The sequence below is a fragment of the Gorilla gorilla genome, chromosome 2, assembly GCF_029281585.2.
Source record: "Gorilla gorilla gorilla isolate KB3781 chromosome 2, NHGRI_mGorGor1-v2.1_pri, whole genome shotgun sequence".
NCBI classification, from domain to species: domain Eukaryota; kingdom Metazoa; phylum Chordata; class Mammalia; order Primates; family Hominidae; genus Gorilla; species Gorilla gorilla.
The window spans coordinates 123,796,435-123,816,925 of NC_086017.1; the positions used below are offsets into that span (position 1 = coordinate 123,796,435).

The 20,491-nt window shown below is 36.2% G+C and overlaps 1 protein-coding gene across 2 annotated transcripts in view; it reads right to left on the minus strand.

Moving 5' to 3' along the window:
• Nucleotides 1-2,961: 2,961 nt before the first annotated feature.
• The window catches only part of CD200R1 (CD200 receptor 1), a 58,459-nt gene continuing 40,929 nt past the window's right edge, over nucleotides 2,962-20,491 (minus strand). For both annotated transcript variants that reach the window (XM_055381613.2, XM_063704028.1), the window contains 6 exons: nucleotides 13,029-13,094; nucleotides 11,115-11,432; nucleotides 10,740-10,988; nucleotides 7,002-7,110; nucleotides 6,410-6,455; nucleotides 2,962-5,721 (listed from right to left, as the gene is read on the minus strand). In XM_055381613.2, the coding sequence (XP_055237588.2) occupies nucleotides 5,599-5,721; nucleotides 6,410-6,455; nucleotides 7,002-7,110; nucleotides 10,740-10,988; nucleotides 11,115-11,432; nucleotides 13,029-13,094 (911 nt within the window). In that variant the 3' untranslated portion in view covers nucleotides 2,962-5,598. The remainder of the gene's footprint in view (nucleotides 5,722-6,409; nucleotides 6,456-7,001; nucleotides 7,111-10,739; nucleotides 10,989-11,114; nucleotides 11,433-13,028; nucleotides 13,095-20,491) is intronic.

Consider the following 20,491-nt stretch of genomic DNA (forward strand, 5'->3'; position numbering starts at 1 on the left):
GCTGGAACCATTCCTTCTGAAACTATTCCAAACAATAAAAAAAGAGCAACTCATCCCTAACTCATTTTATGAGGCCAGCATCATCCTGACACCAAAACCTGGCAGAGACACAACAAAAATGAAAATTCCAGGCCAATATCCCTGATTAAAATCAGTGCTAAAAATCCTCAATAAAATACTGGCAAACTGAATCCAGCAGCAGCACATCAAAAAGCTTATCCACCACGAACAAGTCAGCTTCATCCCTGGGATGCAAGGTTGGTTCAACATAAGCAAATCAATAAACGTAATCCATCACATAAACAGAACCAATGACAAAAAGCACATGATTATCTCAATAGATGCAGAAAAGGCCTCTGATAAAATTCAACACCCCTTCATGCTAAAAACTCTCAATAAACTAGGTATTAATGAAACGTATCTCAAAATAATAAAAGCTATCTATGACAAACCCACAGCCAATATCATGCTGAATGGGAAAAAGCTGGGAGCATTCCCTTTGAAAACCAGCACAAGACAAGGATGCCCTCTCTCATCACTCCTATTCAACATAGTATTGGAAGTTCTGGCCAGGACAATCAGGCAAGAGAAAGAAATAAACCGTATTCAAATAGGAAGAGAGGAAGTCTAATTGTCTCCGTTTGCAGATGACATGATTGTCTATTTAGAAAACTCCCATCGTCCCAGCCAAAAATCTCCTTAAGCTGATAAGCAACTTCAGCAAAGTCTCAGGATACAAAATCAATGTACAAAAATCACAAGCATTCTTATACACCAATAACAGACAAACAGAGAGCCAAAACATGAGTGAACTCCCATTCACAATTGCTACAAAGAGAATAAAATACCTAGGAATACAACTTACAAGGGATGTGAAGGACCTCTTCAAGGAGAACTATAAACGACTGCTCAGGAAATAAAAGAGGACACAAACATATGGAAAAAGATTCCACGCTCATGGATAGGAAGAATCAATATCATGAAAATGGCCATACTGCCCAAAGTAATTTATAGATTCAATGCTATCTCCACCAGGCTACCGTTGACTTTCTTCACAGAATTGGAAAAAAACTACTTTAAATTTCATATGGAACCAAAAAAGAGCCCATACAACGAAGACAATCCTAAGCAAAAAGAACAAAGGGAGTCATCACACTACCTGAATTCAAACTATACTATAAGGCCACAGTAACCAAAACAGCATGGTACTGGTACTAAAACAGATATATAGACCAGTGGAACAGAACAGAAGCCTCAGAAATAATGCCTCACATCTACAACCATCTGATTTTTGACAAACCTGACAAAAACAAGCAATGGGGAAAGGATTCCCTATTTAATAAATGGTGCTGGGAAAACTGGCCAGCCATATGCAGAAAACTGAAACGGGACCCCTTTCTTACACCTTATACAAAAATTAACTCAAGATGGATTAAAGGCTTAAACCTAAGACCTAAAACCATAAAACCCTAGAAGAAAACCTACACAATAACATTCAGGACATAGGCATGGGCAAAGACTTCATGACTAGAATACCAAAAACAAGGGCAACAAAAGCCAAAATTGACAAATGGGATCTAATTCAACTAAAGAACTTCTGCACAGCAAAAGAAACTATCATAAGGGTGAACAGGCAACCTACAGAATGGGAGAAAATTTTTGCAATCTACTCATCTGACAAAGGGCTAATATCCAGAATCTACAAGGAACTTAAACAAATTTACAAGAAAAAAACAACCCCATCAAAAAGTGGGCAAAGGATATGAACAGATGCTTCTCAAAAGAAGACATTTATGCTGCCAACAAACATATGAAAAAAAGCTCATCGTCACTCGTCATCAGAAAAATGCAAATCAAAACCACAATGAGATACCATCTCACGCCAGTTAGAATGGCGATCATTAAAGTCAGGAAACAACAGGTGCTGGAGAGGATGTGGAGAAATAGGAATGCTTTTACACTGTTGGTGGGAGTGTAAATTAGTTCAACCATTGTGGAAGACAGTGTGGCAATTCCTCAAGGATCTAGAACTACAAATACCATTTGACCCAGCAATCCCATTACTGGGTGTACACCCAAAGGATTATAAATCATTCTACTTTAAAGACACATGCACTCGTATGTTTATTGCAGCACTGTTCACAATAGCAAAGACTTGGAACCAACTCAAGTGCCTATCAATGATAGACTGGATAAAGAAAATGTAGCACATATGCACCACGGAATACTATGCAGCCATAAAAAATGAGTTCATGTCCTTTGCAGGGATATGGATGAAGCTGGAAACCATCGTTCTCAGCAAACTAACACAGGAACAGAAAACCAAACACCGCATGTTCTCATTCATAAGTAGGAGTTGAACAATGAGAACATATGGGCACAGGGAAGGGAACATCACACACTGGGGCCTTTTGGTGGGTGGGGAGCTAGGGGAGGGACAGCATTAGGAGAAATACCTAATGTAGATGATGGGTTGATGGGTGCAGCAAACCACCATGGCACGTGTATACCTATGTAACAAACCTGCACCTTCTCCACGTGTATCCCAGGACTTAAAGTATAATAATAATAATAAATGAAACGAATCTGAAATTAAAAGTTTACTTTAAAAAAATTTAAAAAAGAAAATAAACAAAGATTGGCAAGTTCTTTAAAAGTGAAACATCTACATATCATCTGATCTAGCCAATCCACTCATCAGTATTTGCTCAGGAAAAATAAAAATATATGTCAACAAAAATACTTGCAAAATAATGTGTATAGCAGCTTTATTTCTAATAACCCAAAACTGGAAACAACACAAATGTCCACCAACAGGCAAGCGGATAAACAAACTGGTATAGCTATAAAATTAAATACTATTTGGAATAAAAAGAATGAAGTATCATTGTGTGGATGTGGATGTATCTCAAAATAATTATAATGAGAAAAAAAGTCCAACCAAAAAAATAAAAGAGTGTCTATTGTGATGATATTTACATGATTTTATTTATGGAAAATTCTAAAAAATGCTAACTAATACATAGTTACAGAAAGCAGATCAGAGGTTGCCTGGGGAGCAGGGGATGAGGAGGAACAAGAAGATTGTAGGGATAGGCTCACAAAGAAACAAGAAAATTTTGGGGGGTGATGGACAAGTTTATTATCTTGATTATGCTGATGGTTTCACAGATGTAAAACTATGTCAACATTTACCAAAGTCCACATTTTAAATATGTGCAAAATTTAACAAACTGTACACTTAAATATATCAATTATATCTCAGTAAAGCCGTTTTCAGAAGTTTGTAAGTGAAGCATAACCCCAATAGATGTTTAGTTATGATGAATTACTTTCAAATTATTAGAGATATTGAAAGAGAGAGAGACAGAGAAAGAGAGAGAAAATTGACAAATCTAGCAAAGCAAAGGAAAAGATACAAAATGGGATGGGGAGAAAGCACAGTAAATGAGACATATAAAATGTTATTTGTAAAATGTAATCTACTATGTAAGTAATCACACCTAACTCCGTCTCAGCCTCTGCTTCCTGGATGACCTTGCTGACACACCAGGTCTAATCTCTAGATTCTCTAATTTGACAGGTCTAGCATGGATTTGGAGAATATATATAATTTTTTATATCATTCTAATGTTCAACCATGTTCCAGCCCCATAGTAGAGATTTTCATACAATTATTTTCTGTACAATATAATTTAACTTCTATAAATTATCTTGAAGTCTTTTCTATGATGTCATTTAACATGCCTGTTTTGACATTATCAAGTTAAGAGGTAAGCCTAGTACTGTCTTACTTTGTTTTTCAGTAATATTTAAACAGATAGTCTTGAACCTAACTATGAGCCTCAGCTCAACCAGGGTTGGATGAAGAATTAATAAATTTCAAGGACAGTGTAATGATGTCTATTGTGAACATTGCTTGGTAATATTTATATGCAGAAACCTAATGGACACTGCTTTTTGGTCAAGTCAAAATGGCTTGATCAAAATATCATGTGCCAAGTGTCATTAGATTAGCTTTACATCCAAAATAGACTAACAGTCCCTTTGAGGACAAAATCCATAGTAACTGAAATGTCTAGAGGGAGAAAAATACACTTATAAGACAAAATAGCTTAAATGTCTTAAAAATCTCGGATGGTATGATTGAAGAATGAATATATTTTGTTTCAATTTCTATCATGATGAAAAAACTTTTCATGTTTTTTCTGCTATGGAGCAAATAGACTTATGTTTTTAATTAAAAATAATTTCATGATATTAACAATGATTCACATAAACATTGCCAATATTTTGCTCCACAAAAATATGGAGGGGAGGGTCATGCCATCCCATGGCCACTTGCTTATCATGTAGCTCATAGTTTATAAATAAATACCCCATGTCCTCTATGGTGCATTTTTCACCACTTATATGGTCAATAGACATTAATTATTCAATAAATATATCACAATAGAATGTACACCATAAAAATACACAGTTCCAATGTAGCACAACTGCAAAACTGTTAGGCATCAAGTATCAACACCTCTGTGGAGATATAATGAGTTCAGAAGAAGCTAATGTTCTCACAGGTGCATTCACTCTCTTACAAACATGACCAAAAATATAAATCCATTTTTATTAAATAGCATAATTCTTATTATAATCTCACATCATATTTAATCTGGTTGATTAAAAAGAGAAAGTGGCAACTGTAGAAGTAGGAATGGTACAGTTATTAAAATAGAAATTTAGGGAAAGGCACATTTAAACAATGTTGGAGGGAATTTGACATATATATTTGACACAATTTAACATATATATCAATAGTAAAATGCACAAACCCTTTGACCTGACAATTCCACTCAAGAAAGTTATCCTACAGATATACTCAAACAAAAACAAAGAGATATATGCACAAGAAACATTCTATGTGGTATTGTTTATACCACAAACAAAACTTAAAAGAAATAAACAAAACTTAAAAGAATCTAAATATCCATCATTAGGGTTGTTTTTAATTAAATAATGATATAACTATACAATGGAATTTTATATAGCCATTAAAAAGAATGAGGTAGCTCTACTTGTCATGATATAAAATGATCTCTAAGACTTTTATCATTAGGTTTTCATATGTATAGAACAGTAATGCAGTGTATTGTTCCCACTGGTGCCTTGACAAAGATATGTGCATGTATATGTAAAGGGACATATAAATTGACACATATACCATAGGCATATACACATGTCATATGTACATTAAAATATTCTGAAAGGATACACAAGAAACTGTTCACAACTGCTCCTTCTTCAGTTATTTCTTGAGGAAATTTGGTTTTCATTATTTACTGTCCTGCACAACTTGAATATTTGGTCATGGGCATGTATTTTCTTTGTAATAACATCAGTTCTTCAGAGAACTAGCTGGTAGCAGCTAAGAATCAAAAATTCCAATTATACAAGGGTATGAATGAGAATCCATTAAAATGTCTTCTAAGAACCTTGGAAAACCTAATTTCAATATAAGTCTTCATTCTAGAACTGTAAGAAAATCAGACAGTAATTATAATGTATCTCGTTTGTTATTGTTTCTTGGTACTAGAGTCCAACAACTTATAAAGTATGGAGGTCTGTGCCAACTTCACTTTGTAATGCCTGAGACGCCTTCACCTTGTTTGTAGTATCATAGAGAGGATTGTTCTTCTCTGTGTAGCTGGCATAGGGCTGCATTTCATCCTAAGAAAGAACTCAAAGTTAAAATCAATTCAAAAAATCATCACAGAGACTATCTGTATTTTTGTAACAGTTGCCCATAGCTTTAGTATTTCTAACAGGTGCTCAAGAGTGCTTATAATTGTTTCTGGGCCTATATAAACATAAGAGCAGGCTTTGTTCTAACATTTTATCAAAAAGTATTTGTTAACTACATAAGTCTCTGTGTGGAGATAATGGCTCTGTGAAAGTAGGAATGGAGATGAATGAAGTGATATGAGAAGTATTCCAAAGGAGAGCTTTGGAGACTTAGTAAGCTACTTATAATAAGAGATGAAGGAGCAGGATATGTTTTAAGTTTGTGTAAGAGAAAAATAATGATAGTATTGAAAAGGAAAAGTCAGGAATTAGAGATGCTTTCAAACTGGTGACAAGAAACACCAATTCATTTCCTCTAAAGATTACAGTCTAAAGGAGCCAAACATCATATGTGTTAGGATATAGTTCATGAAGTGAAAATGTGGTTCAGAGTGATGTATAAATAGTATTTGATAGATAATTAACAAAGTAATCACACATATAAGCACTGCAAGTCAGAATTGTTTTAGTTTTTCAACTGAAACACTAATATTGATACAAACTACAAATTATGTTGCTAGATTTTCAGACTATTGGCTTAAGTTTGCAATTAGTCTTTTTTATCTTATCTTACCTCCTCAACAACTGGAGTAGATTCTGTTTTATTCAATTTATATTTTCTATAAAAATAAAATAAATTGAAGTGAATGGAGGAAACATCATTGTTTAGATCGAAAAATGGGAAAATAAGACAGTATACTATTGACAATTGTGTTTCATTTTGATAGAAGCCATAATAAATCAGAAAGAAACTACTAGAAATAAGTGAAGAATACTGCTCGTGGTTAATATCCCCAAATAAGAATATTCCGGATTTTGAAAAAGTGAAATTATGCAATAGAAGCTTGATGCAATTGAATGCATGTAACATCTCCTCTTTGGTGCATGAAGGAATTGTAATTATGTACCCAAATGTAAAAATTAACATGCACTTTCTCTCCCAAGATCCTACCCTAAATGGCCTAATTTTCCATGCTTCTATGCCAAAGCAACCTAGCAAAGTCTCTCTCATCATTCTAAGTAGTCCAAGTCTAACACCTTCAAGATTTGATTATGGGAGATTTGATGTTAACATCCTAATATACCCAATACAGTCAGTTCTGTATTTCTGACTCTTTTCTAGCCTAATAAAGCTGAAGAAGAAAAAAACATTCATTAGTCAATACCTGCAGCCATTGACTTTCAATAACCAAATGAATCCCACGATGGTCAAAATAATAATAGTAAGGATGATATATGGAATATATAATTTTGCTGATTTTTTGGCACCTGGAACTGTAGACACAAAAATATATGGTTCAAATGTGGTACAATCCAAATAATGTACTATCTTATTATTCAGTGTTAAAAAGAAATGAGCTATCAAACCATAAAAAGACATAGAGGAATTTCAAATGTATGTTACTAAGTGAAACATGCCAATCTGGAAATGTTACATATTGTATGATTCCAATTGTAAGACATTACGGAAAAGATAAAACTAGGGGAATAGTCAATAAATTATTGATTATCTGGTGGTGAGGAAGGAGGGGGGAATAGAAAGAGCAAGGAGGATTGTGTAGGACAATAAAGCTGTTCCATATAATACTGTACTGGTGGATACATGTCATTACACATTTGTCCAAACCCATGGAATGTACAACACCAAGAATGAACTCTAATGTAAAGTATGGACTTTGGGTGGTAATGTTGTATCAATGGAGGTTCAACAGTTCTAATAAATGTAACACTGTAACACTCTGGTGCAGGTGTAGGTGGGAGAGGTTGGACATGGGCGAAGGCAGGGCTTATATGGGAAATTTCTGTACTTTCCACTCAATTTTGCTGTGAACCTAAAACTGCTCTAAAAATTAATGTCTACTAAAAATAAAGTTATCTATATTTATATCCATATCTATCTATGTAGATCATTCAATAGTCTCACAATACATGAAATTCATATCTGTAGTTTCATTTTCAACACTTCTGACCCATTAATAGTTTGAGAATTATTAAAATAAAACTGCTTTTTCAATACAGACTCCAGAGTTTTCAGCAAGACATCACCTTATATCAGGGTTTTGTTGCTTTAAAGATTCATTGGTGGTGAATTCCTACCACTCTGTTATAGCAGAGTGTTTCTCCCCTCCAACTAAATGGGCAATTGTAAGGAAGATACTTGGAAAAGTAACCCTGATTCTGAAGTCATCTTTCTCCCAGGGCATTGAAACTGAAATGAATACACAGCAGGAACTTTATTTATTAGCTGCTGGCAGCAATAGAAAACTCTATCTGACAAGCGTGCAAATCAACAAAGGAATTGCCAGCCTGAGAGGCAATGATTTGCAAACTATGCTCCTGGTGTTGCATGAATATAGCTCAGGGGCAGCAGAGGAGATGAAGTGGAGACTGAGCAGGCTGGCATCTGGTCCTTCCACCTTTCTTCCACAGTTGATGTTTTTAAATACTGAATTTCTCCATATGTTATATGAAAATTAAATGTTTGGTTACATTGTTTAAAACAACATTTTTTAAAACCCTTGCTTTCAAACTACTAAGCTCTCTCTCATTGAATTTGTACTAGCAGAAGCTGAAGATCCACCGTGCAAGGAAGACATCAAGGAGATCCCTGCAGTACACAGGAATTTGAATGAGAATTTCCCTTCAATTCTGAGACACTATAAATCTGACATCATATTGTAATATGAAATGGTGATATTTCACACATAACCAAGGCACAACTTCTCTTTTCAGTAAATATTGCTAAACTCAAAAAAACCTGCACATATGACTTAAATGATAGATATAAAAAAAGGTGGTTTCAACACATGAGATTTTCTCTTCTCCCTCATTAAAACTTACTAAAATGTTGGTAAAAATAATTTTTTTTAGTGTAGATCTGCAAAGACAAAGAGAAGAAGGATGAAGACAAGAACAGGTGAAAGATTTCGAACTGTTTTTAAGTGAGAAATGAATAGAAAACTCGCTAATGATTTACAACATAGAATAAATACAAACTTTAGTATACACAAAACTCCAGGAAAACTCTAGAGTAGGAAGCATCAAATATAGAAGAAGAAGTATGTGGAGGGGTGAAGTGTGGGGCTAAAAGTTGAGAGCTTCTTTGAAATTTTGTCTTGAGAACAGGCAGGTTCCCTTGTCTCCTGCCCCATTTTATGTAGCACACCTTTCCCAACTAGCAGAAAAAGGGGAGATTGGCAGATTGGTCCAAAGAAGATGAACTGGAGAGACTCCAAAGTCAAGGATCCAGACATCAGGGAGGGTGAGAATGAAATACCAGACTGAAGAGAGGTATAAAAGGAAGTCTGATTCTCAACAGTGGCATGCTCACATGCACACTCACACACATACACATATTGCTCCCTCCTTTCCCAAACACTGGTAGTCAGGCTTATCTCTCCAAGGCCAGAAACTGCTGAGTTAATTTCTGCAGAGCCTGAACAGCCCCAGAGAAAAGGCCTTCAGATACATAACAAATCTCTAGTTATTAAAAAATCACTTAGCTTCTTTTCACTGAACTGAAGCTAACTAGTTGACAAATCCAACCATTAACTAGTAGAGCTTCCAAGTAGCTCATATAGTACTCACTTCAAAATGAATCCATACCCAAGGATTACCAAAGAGTGAAGAAAAGTCTCATATATGAAAGAAAGAGTTAAAAACAAACAAATGTATAGAAGACAGAAGAAACTCAGATTAAATAGACACAGGCTAAGTAGAGGACTGAGGCGATGAGAGTGTCCAGGACAATAGCTGTACAGCAGATCTAGAGGCCAATCAGGAGAGATTAGACCAAACACATACCAAAACTCAAGAAGGAATGACTTTGAGAAAAAATAGAACTAACAGATTACCTAATAAATCTGGCCATGTAGAAAATATTACTAAGGGGTTCTCTAGTTTTGTCAATAGGCTTAGTGATAGTTCACGATAGGTACATACATTCTTAAGGAAACAAAAAAGGTAAAGCACTTATGAAGTCCAAGGAAAAAAAGTCATTTGAAAGAGAAAGCATGAGTGTATTTCTTGATTCAGCACTTAACAGTACTTAAATATTCAAATTGATGGGAACATAGGCTATTTAATGAAAAATTGCATTACCTCAACTAAAGTTTGAAGGAAAGGAAGAAGGTAATGTGAAATCCTCATCTACCATAAGAAGTTGTGATTACATAATGTCTAAATTTGATACAGTAAGAAATAGCAGTATGAGCATGTTGTATAAAAATGGCACTAATTACTAGAAGAAACACTGGAAAATTTGAAAGTACCTACCTGTCGGGAGTTTAATGGAGATGGCAATTGGGTTGGAAAGACAGGGGTAGAGCTAATGTTTTTCATGAAGCCTTACAGAACAATTGCACTTTAAATATGTTTGTTGATATTTAATAGTTTTTAAATAACAAGAAATGAGAGTAGGATGAGAGCAGAGAGTAAATAAACTAAACAGTGATTAAATGAATCATAGATGTTATTATAAGACATTTAAGAAATTCAATGATGAAAAGTCCAGAAAACAAAATTACAACAAACTAAAAATTCATAAAAGCAACTTTGAGTAAATGTATCCTTCTAATAGAACCATAATTACATGCTTCAAAGTATACTTTATCTTTCAATAAGCCATAAGTATTATTTGTAAAAGTATACTACTCATGCTAATTAACTACTAGCATAGAAGTGAACATTAATAGTAGAATTAAACTGCATTCTAAAAAAGGGCTTTTTACAACAAATGTCTGTACTATTCTCCTAAACTCATCTCTTTATTTTGGTCAGGGAAGAGATAAAAAATGAAGAGTGGGGAGAGCATCCTTGAACAAAATATATTTGCACACCTTTTTTTCTTAATTCCTTTAAAAGAATGGAAAAAAATAAAAAATAAAACTAAAAGAATTACTGACCAGGAAGTAGCTCTATGTACAGACTCTTGTTGCCAGTCAAATGGGAGACGTGGCAGGTCACGGTAGACACATTGTGGACTTCCCAGTGGCAGGTACTCTTAACAGTCACTGTGCCATTGCTCCAGTATTCTTGCTTAGTGGCACAATCGCCCTCTGGGATCCAGGAGATCTGCGCAGCTGGCTTCCCTGCAACTGCCTTGCATACTGCAGTTCTATTCCTGTTTCGAAACAGGGTCACTTCAGGTGTAACTGCAGAGAGGAAAGAGGAAAAAAAAATGCTTTGGTTTTCACATAAAGCATATGGAATTCAGAGAGACATTTGTTTCCGTCACAAATCTGGTGATGTGAAATACCTCAATATATGATGCTCCTTACCTAACACTTGGAGGTGATATCCACGATGGAAATTCCCATCAGGTGTTACCATTATGCATCTGTAATACCCGTCATGAGTGATGGCCACTGGACGAATCTGAAGGTCCGAATTCTGATCAGGTCTGGAGACCCAGGTTATTCTCTCATCAGTACAGTTGGTTTCCTTGGTCTCATTTGTTTCTTTCTTGTAGGCTTTTGTGCAGGAAGGCTGGCCTCTCAGGATTATTTCCCATGTTATTATGATCAAATTTCTTAATGCGATAGGAGGGCAACAAAGCACAGCATTTGTAGCCATCTTTACAGGCCATGAAGTGTTAACTGGACATGAAAAGAGAATGATAAAAGAAAAGCTTGATAAAGAACTTCATGTGTTACATTTATCCACAACATATGAAGTTACACTAGAACATAACTTTGTTGGTGATCTTATTCCAAAAATATTAGACCTTCATAAAAAATTAAAATTCTCAAAATATAAATAATATATTGAACCCAATCTAGAGATTAACCAATTTTCTCCTGTATTATGTATTATTAGAAATATGATATATAATAAAGTATTTTTGATATTAATTGAGAAGTTTTAATATCCAGAAACAAAGAGAATTGTAAATTAAACAACAAAAGCAATGTTCTACATCTAATCTTTAGGTGGTGGAGACTATTGCCTTTATCATACAATGTATGTGCCACAGGAAAGAAAATGGAACAATTAGTGATGTGGCTGTCTCCTCCTCAGCTTTGGTGAGCACAAAAAAGTCTATCTCTAAGGTTTTTGTTTCAGACAAACGTAAATGTGGTATGTATTAATATATAGTGCTTTCTTTTAAAGTAACTAATATGGCATTTGGGTTGAACTAGCTAGAAATTTTTTTAAGTTCTTTTTTTTAAAAAGAATCACAAAGTCAGTGAAACCCACAGATCTTTAAAAAAAAAAACTATTATTTCACCAGTTGAGCCATCCCATAAAAATGAAAAATGATAATGCCCTGTGATAAGAGATGCTTAGAAATATTTATTTCTTGTGAAAATATAGTGTGATATATAATTTTTAAAAAATGATTTATTTCCCTTTAGACATTTTTTATAAAAAATATTTTATTGCAAATTTATGACATTATCAAATGTAGCCTTTGGATGAGTTTTCATTCCTTCCTATTTAGTCACACATATACTTTCAGATAGTTCAGCTGTGAACTTAGCTCACAGATTTTATTTCTGTATATTCAATCCAATTATCAACACTAAAGGCGTAAGTTGATCCCTGTTGTCCATCATTTAAAGGAAAAATTAAGCCCTGCATCCTACAAGCATCTTCCAACGTAGAACCTCATGCATCCCATAAATCGACACAATATGTCAGTGACTTGGTAAGGGTTTACTGAGAGGTGATTAGTCCACCAAATTATTTGTCACTACTCACCTCTAACAAAGGTAAGTGTCAGTGATTTCATCACTATAGCATAAGCAGAATCAGCTATAGAGGGGCAAACCTTTATGTGGGTGAAGGATGTTTTTGCTAAACCCTACATTTAACATCTTTCCTATCCTGTTTTGGTGTCACCTGTCTCTTATATGGTTTGTACTCTAGCCCTTGCATTTCACAGCAAATTAATAAATACATAACTAGATGAAGAAAGAGGTAATACTTTAACATAGATCTGAGAGGTAGTTAAATCCGTGCTCCTTCCGCCACTCCACCTTAGCAAAGGTTCAGAGACAAGCAAGAACATGGCTTGTTTGGAGAACAACTAGAGGTTGGGTCATTCAGGAACCCTCATACCACAGTACTCAGATCACCAAGTTCTTCAAGTAGTCATAAGGCTGGCTTCCAGTCAGGTCATTAGCTAATATTTCTAAGGAAGTTCAACTTTCCATCCCTAGGTGCTGGCCACTAGTAAGGAAGCATATTACCTTCTGCGAGTACTTTTGAGTAGTTCTGTGTAATCTGTTTTTCATCCATACATAAACTGCTTGAAGCTAGAAAATATTTAGAGAAGAATAAATGAAATCAATTTTATGTACTCAGAGTGGAAGCCAGTATCCCTCCACAAAGTCTTATCCAACATGATAGGCAACCAGTTAACCATAATTAAAATTACACAAAAATCATTGTAAAACAGAAATTAGAAGTCATGCCATCATTAGGGGACTAAATGTGTTAATATCTTGAAAATTATACTTATAAGTAATTAATCAATAATTTCTCTTTCGTGATACACCTTGTTTTGAAATATTTTGAAAAAGATAAACCTGCCTCTACTGCATCCTTCTTCCTCAGCCAGAGAGATTGGTCTACGTGAGCATCTCACATGAGCTGGTCCAGTTACATCCCTTTCTTCAGCTACCACTTCCCAATCAAAGTTATTTGGTCCAATGTTGGGCACCTCACCCAGGTGAATACAGCAGTGCCCTTTCTCAAGAATTTTAGAAGCAAAACTGAGAAGGGGCCATCCATCTCTGTTGCTTTCTCATTTTATTTTCTACTTATTAGAGTACAAAGGGAAAAATATAGCAGAAGCAAATGTCAGCAGGATGGCTGACTAGAGGCCCCTGGTGCACATCTCCTCCAAAAGAAAGGACCAAGCAATAGACAGCTAAGATTCTACTGGAGTATCAAAGGGAGAGTGCAGGAGTGCAGAAAAGGAGCGGAGAGGAGCTCGTGGTCATCAGAAGCTCAGGAGGGAAGCATAAAAGCACCCTGCCTCTGGCACCCCATCCTTCCACATCCTCTTCCTGGATTGGCCCAGGCTCAGGAGGGACTTCCTCTTGCAGGGAAAACATAAGCAGAAGAACCCCACCAGCCCCTATAGCTACTGAAAAGAGTTATTTCAAGAGAATTTCACAGTCTTCACAAGCCCTGAGCCCAGTTTGGAGTGCTACCAGGAATTCATACAGCTGCACTGCTCCAGATAAGGGGCACAATGTGTGCACCTGCTACCTCCCACCCACCCTCTGTGAGCCAAGCTGCTGCAGCAAGGGGCCACCATGGACTGAGCCACTTTTGAAGTACACCGTGTCCTGGGGACTAGTAGCCACTGTACCTCTCCAGCCCACCAGCTGGCTATACGTTTGCTGCATGGAGCCTGGGCTCAGGATTGGCTGTGACTCTGGTCCTGCACAGTAGGGAAACCAATCCCCTCTCCCCACACTTCCAGCCAGAGAAACAGTCTGGCAGTCCTACCCGGGGCAAACCTGCCATTGAGCTGGCCAAACCACTGCATGCCCTCTCCTGAAGGGGAGAGGACCCAGCAGCTGACATAACCCTAGGCCAGCTGAGTGTACATGCATCCTCGCCCAGGGCCTGGGAAACAGTCCTGTGCCTCCTCCCCAACAAACATGGCCACAGACATGTCCCCAGGCCTCCCCAGCAGCCCCATGCCCTCACTCAAGTCCTGAGAAATAGCCCTGTGAGTCCTCCATGTGGCAGATACACCCCCATGACTAATCAGCAGCCCACACCAACACTCAGGATCTGGGAAACTGTCAAGGGTGTCGCTCCCAGACCTACACATTAGTTCCATACCCACAACTGGGGCCTGAGAAACAGCAGGGCAGATCCACTCCCAGTGGACATCCCCCCCAGGCCAGCCCAGCAGTCACATCCAGGGCTGAGAAACAGCCCCACAAGCTCACTGTTGGCAAATATAACCCCAGGCCTACCAAGTGGCCCCGTGCCTGTAACCAGAGCCTAAGAAACAATCCAGTGGATCCACCACTAGTGGAAACTCAGCCAGGCCAGCTGAGTGTCTGAATGATTATGTCCTGGGCCTGAGAAACAGCCAGCGGGCCCCTACTGTGATCCAAGGAGGCCAAGGAGGGTGCATCACCTGAAGTCAAGAGTTTGAGACTAGCCCGGCCAACATGATGAAACCCCATCCCTACTAAAAATACAAAAATTAGCTGGGCATGGTGGCGGGCACCTGTAATCCCAGCTACTCGGGAGGCTGAGGCAGGAGAATTGCTTGAACCGGGGAAGCAGAGGTTGCAGTGAACCAAGATCATGCCATTGCACTCCAGCCTGGGTGACAAGAGCGAAACTCCATCTCAAAAAAAAAAAAAAAAAAAAACCAACTATATGCCACCTACAGGAAACTCATCTCACCTGTAAAGACACACATAAACTGTAAGTGGAATGGAAAAAAGACATGCAAACAGAATCCAAATACAAGCAGGAGTAGCTATACTTACATTAGATAAAACAGACTTTAAGACAAAGGCTATATAAAAAATAACATTATGTAAAAATAAAGGAATTTATTCAGCAAGACGACATAACAATTGGAAATATATATGGACCCAACGTTGGAGCACCCAGATATATAAAGCTAATATTATTAAAGCTAAAGGGAGAGATAAACCTCAAAGCAATAATAGGTGGGGACTTCAACACCCTACTTTCAGCATTAGGCAGATGATCTAGACAGAAAATCAAGAAACATTGGATCTAAACTGCACCATAAATCAAACAGACCTAACAGACCTTTACAGAACATTTTATATAACAGCTGCAAAATACACATTATTTTCACCAGCACATGCAACATTCTCCAGAATTGACAGTATGTTAGGTCACAAAACAAGTCTCAAATAATTTTTAAAAATTACAATCATATCATCTTATGTGACCACAATGGAATAAAATTAGGAATCAATAACAAGAGGAACATTTGAAACTATACAAATACATGAAAGTTAAACAGCATGTTCCTGAATGACAAATGAGTAAAGAAAGAAATTAAGAAGTTTAACAATTTCTTGAAACAAATGAAAATAGAAACACAACATACCAAAACCTAAGGGATACAGCAAAAGCAGCATTAAAAGGCAAATCCATAGCAATAAATGCCTACATCAAAAAAGTAGTAATACTTCAAATTAACATCCTAACAGCACATATTAAGGAAGAAAAGCAGGAATAAACTGAACCCAAAATTAGTAGGAGGAATAAAGATCAGAGCAGAACTCAATGAAACTGAACCTAAAAAGAAATGCAAAAAATCAAGAACAAAAGTTTTGTTTTTTCTGTTTCCAATATTTTAACTTCAGGGGTATATAGGTAGGATGTGCAGGTTTGTTAATTAGGTAAATGTATGCCATGGTGATTTGCTGCACAGATCATTCCATCACTGAGGTATTAAGCCCAGCATCCATCAGCTATTCTTTCTGATGCTCTCCCTCCTCCCACTCCCCACCCTCTGACAGGCTCCAGTGTGTGTTTCCACCCTCCATATGTCCATGTGTTCTTATCATTCAGCTCCCACTTATAAGTGAGAAAATGCACTGTTTGGTTTTCTGTTTCTGCATTAGTTTGCTGAGGATAATCTAATCACCTCCACCTGCATCCATGTCCCTGCAAAGGACATGAACTCATCTATACATGGCTGCATAATATTTCATGGTATATATGTACCACATTTTCTTTATTCAGTCTATCACTGATGGGCATTTAGGTTGACTCCATGTCTTTGCTATTGTGAATAGTGCTGCAATGAACATACATGTGCATGTATCCTTAAAATAGAATTATTTGTATTCCTTTGGGTATATACCCAGTAATCAGATTGCCGAGTCAAACAGTATTTCTGCCTCTATGTCTTTGATGAATCACCACATTGTCTTCCACAATGGTTGCACTAATTTACACTCCCACCAACAGTGTAAAAGTGTTCCTTTTTCTCCATAACCTCGCTAGCATCTGTTGTTTCTGGACTTTTTAGTAATCACCATTCTGACTGGTGTGAGATAGTATCTCATTGTAGTTTTGATTTGCATTTCTCTAATGATCAGTGATGTTGAGCTTTTTTTCATATGTTTCTTGGTTGCATATATGTCTTCTTTTGAGAATTATCTATTCATGTTCCTTACCCACTTTTTAATGGGGTTCTTTTTTTTATATAAATTTGTTTAAGTTCCATGTAGATGCTGGACATTAGGCCTTTGTTAGATGAATAGATTATAAAACTTTTCTCCCATTCTGTAGGTTGTCTGTTTACTCTGTTGATAGTTTCTTTGGCTGTGCAGAAGCTCTTTAGTTTAATCAGATCCCATTTGTCAATTTTTGTTTTTGTTGAAGTTGCTTTTGGCATATTTGTCATGAAATCATGAAATCTTTGCCTGAGCCTATGTCCTGAATGATATTGTCTTGATTTTCTTCTAGCGTTTTTAGAGTTTGGGGTTTTACATTTAAGTCTTTAATCCATCTTGAGTTGATTTTTGTACATGATGTAAGGAAGGTGTTTTAGTCTGCTCTCATGCTGCTAATAAAGACATACCCAAGACTGGGTAATTTATAAAAGAAAGAGGTTTAATTGACTCATAGTTCAGCATGGCTTGGGAAGCCTCAGGAAACTTACAATCACGACAGAAGGAGAAGCAAACATGTCCTTTTTCACATGGCAGCAGCATGGAGAAGTGCCAAGCAAAAGGAGGAAAAGCCCCTTATAAAACCATCAAATCTCATGAGAATTCACTCACTATCATGAGAACAGCATGAGAGTAACTGCCCCCCCCCCCATGATTAAATTACCTCCCACCAGGTCCCTCCCATGACACATGGAGATTATAGAAACTACATTTCAAGATGAGATTTGGGTGGGGACACAGCCAAACCATATCATAAGGGGTCCACTTTCAATTTTCTTTATATGGCTAGCCAGCTGTCCCAGCACCATTTATTAAATAGGGAATCCTTTCCCCATTGCTTGTTTCTGTCAGGTTTGTCAAAGATAAGATAGTTGTAGGTGTGCGGTGTTATTTCTGGGTTCTCTATTCTGTTCCATTGGTCTATGTGTCTGTTCTTGTACAACTACCATGCTGTTTTGATTACTATAGCCCTATAGTATAGTTTGAAGTCAGGTAGCATGATGCTTCCAGCTTTGTTCTTTTTGCTGAGGATTGCCTTTGCTATTTGGATTATGTTTTGGTTCCATATGAATTTTAAAACTGTTTTTTCTAATTCTGTGAACAATGTCAATTATAGCTTAATGGGAATAGTACTGAATCTATAAACTACTTTGGGCAGTATGGTTATTTTCACAATATTGATTCTTCCTATCCATGAGAATGGACTGTTTTTCCATTTGTTTGTGTCATCTCTGATTTCTTTGAGCAGCAGTTTATAGTTTTTCTTAAAGAGGTCCTTCACTTCCCTTGTTAGTTGTTTTCCTAGGTATTTTATTCTTTTGTGGCAATTGTGAATGGGCGTTCATTTATGATTTGGCTCTTGTCTGTTGTTGGTATATAGGAATACTAGCAATTTTTGCACAATGATTTTGGATCCTGAAACTTTGCAGAAGTTACCTATCAGCTTAAGAAGCTTTTGGGCTGAGATGATGGGGTTTTCTAGATATAGAATCATGTTATCTGCAAACAAAGATAACTGGAGTTCCTCTCTTCCTATTTGAATTTTCTTTGTTTCTTTCTCTTGCATGATTACCCTGGCCACAACTTCCAATACCATGTTAAATAGAAGTGGTGAGAGAGGGCATCCTTGTCTTGTGCCAGTTTTCAAGGGGAATGCTTCTAGTTTTTGCCCATTCAGTATGATATGAGCTGTGGGTTTGTAAAAAGATTAACATAATTGACAAGCCATTAGCTAGATGAATAAAGAAAAAAAGAGAAAAAACCAAATTAATAAAATCAGAAACAAAAAGGAGACATAATAACAGAGACTACATAAATACAAAAGACCATTAGAAACTATTATGAACAACTACACATGAATAAATTCAAAAGATTAGAGGAAACTGAAAAATTCCTGGATACAGACAACCTAACAACTTTAAACCAACAAGAAATGGAAAACCTCAGTCCAATAATGAGTAATGAGATTGAATTAGTAATGAAAAGTCTCCCAACAAAGAAAAGTCCAGGAACAAATGGCTTCACAGCTGAATTCTACCAAACTTTTAAAGAACTAATACCAGTCCTTGATACACAGATGAAATATTTCAAACTATTCCAAAAAATTGAATGTAAAACTCATTTGAATGTCATCAAATGTCAAAACTCATTTGACAAGCCCAGCATGATTGTGATACAAAAACCAGACAAGACACAGCAAAAAAGAAAAGCACAAGCCAATATTACTAATAAACATATATATAAAATACTAGCAAATGAATTCAACAGCACATCAAAAGCATCAGGCACCATAATCAAGTGAGATTCACCTCAGAGATACAAGGATGGTTCAACATATGCAAATCGATATTTGTGATACATCACATCAACAAAATGAAGAACAAAAACTAGGTGATTATTTTAATATCATATGATCAGAAAAAGCATTTTATAAAATTCAACATCCCTTCATCACTAAAAACTTTCAATAAATTAGGTACAGAAGAAAGTACTTCAACACAATAAAGGCCATCTATAGGCCATGTAGCTAATATTATACTAAATGGGGAAAAGCTTTCAGCTTTTAAGAATTAGAAGAAGAATTAGAAGAAAAAATACCTACTCTCACCCTTGTTATTCAAGATAGTACTAGAAGTCTGGCCCAGAGAAATTAGGCAAGAAAAATAAATAAGTAAAGTACATCCAATTTAGAAAGGAGGAAGTCAAATTGTCCATGTTTCCAGATAACATGATCTTATATAGAGAAACCCTAAAGACTGCACCAAAAAACTGTTAACACTGATAAACAAATTCAATAAAGTTGCAGCATACAAAATCAATAGACAAAACTTAGTAGCATTTCTATACACAAACAACAAACCAGATGAAAAGGAAATCAAGAAAGCAATCCCATTTACAATAGCTACAAAAATATATAAATGAATGAATAAAATATCTAGGAATGAATTTAACCAAGGAGATGAAAGATCTCTGCAAGTAAAACCATACAACACTGCAGAAAGAAATTTAAGAAGACACAAAAAATAGAAAGACATCCCATATTCATGGACTAGAATAACTAATATTGTTAAAATGTCCATACTACCCAAAGTAATCTACAGAATAAATGTAATTACTATCAAGATACCAATGAAGTATCATTTCGTTTAACAAAAATAGAAAAAAAATCCTGAAATTTACATGGAACCACAAAAGACCTGAAACAGCCAAAGCCCATACTGAGCAAAAAACAAACAAACAAACAAAAAACAAACGAAAAAAAAAAAAAAAACAAGCTGGGGCATCACACTAACAGACTTCAAAATATACCATAAAGCTGTACTAATCAAAACAGCATGGTACTGGCATAAAAACCGACACATAGAAAAATGGAACAGCATAGAGAACCTAGAAATTAGTCCACATATATACAGTCAACTGATCTTTGACAAAGATGTCAAGAACATACATTGGGGAAAGGACACCTTCTTTAATGAATGGTGCTGGGTAAACTGAATATTCATATGCAGAAG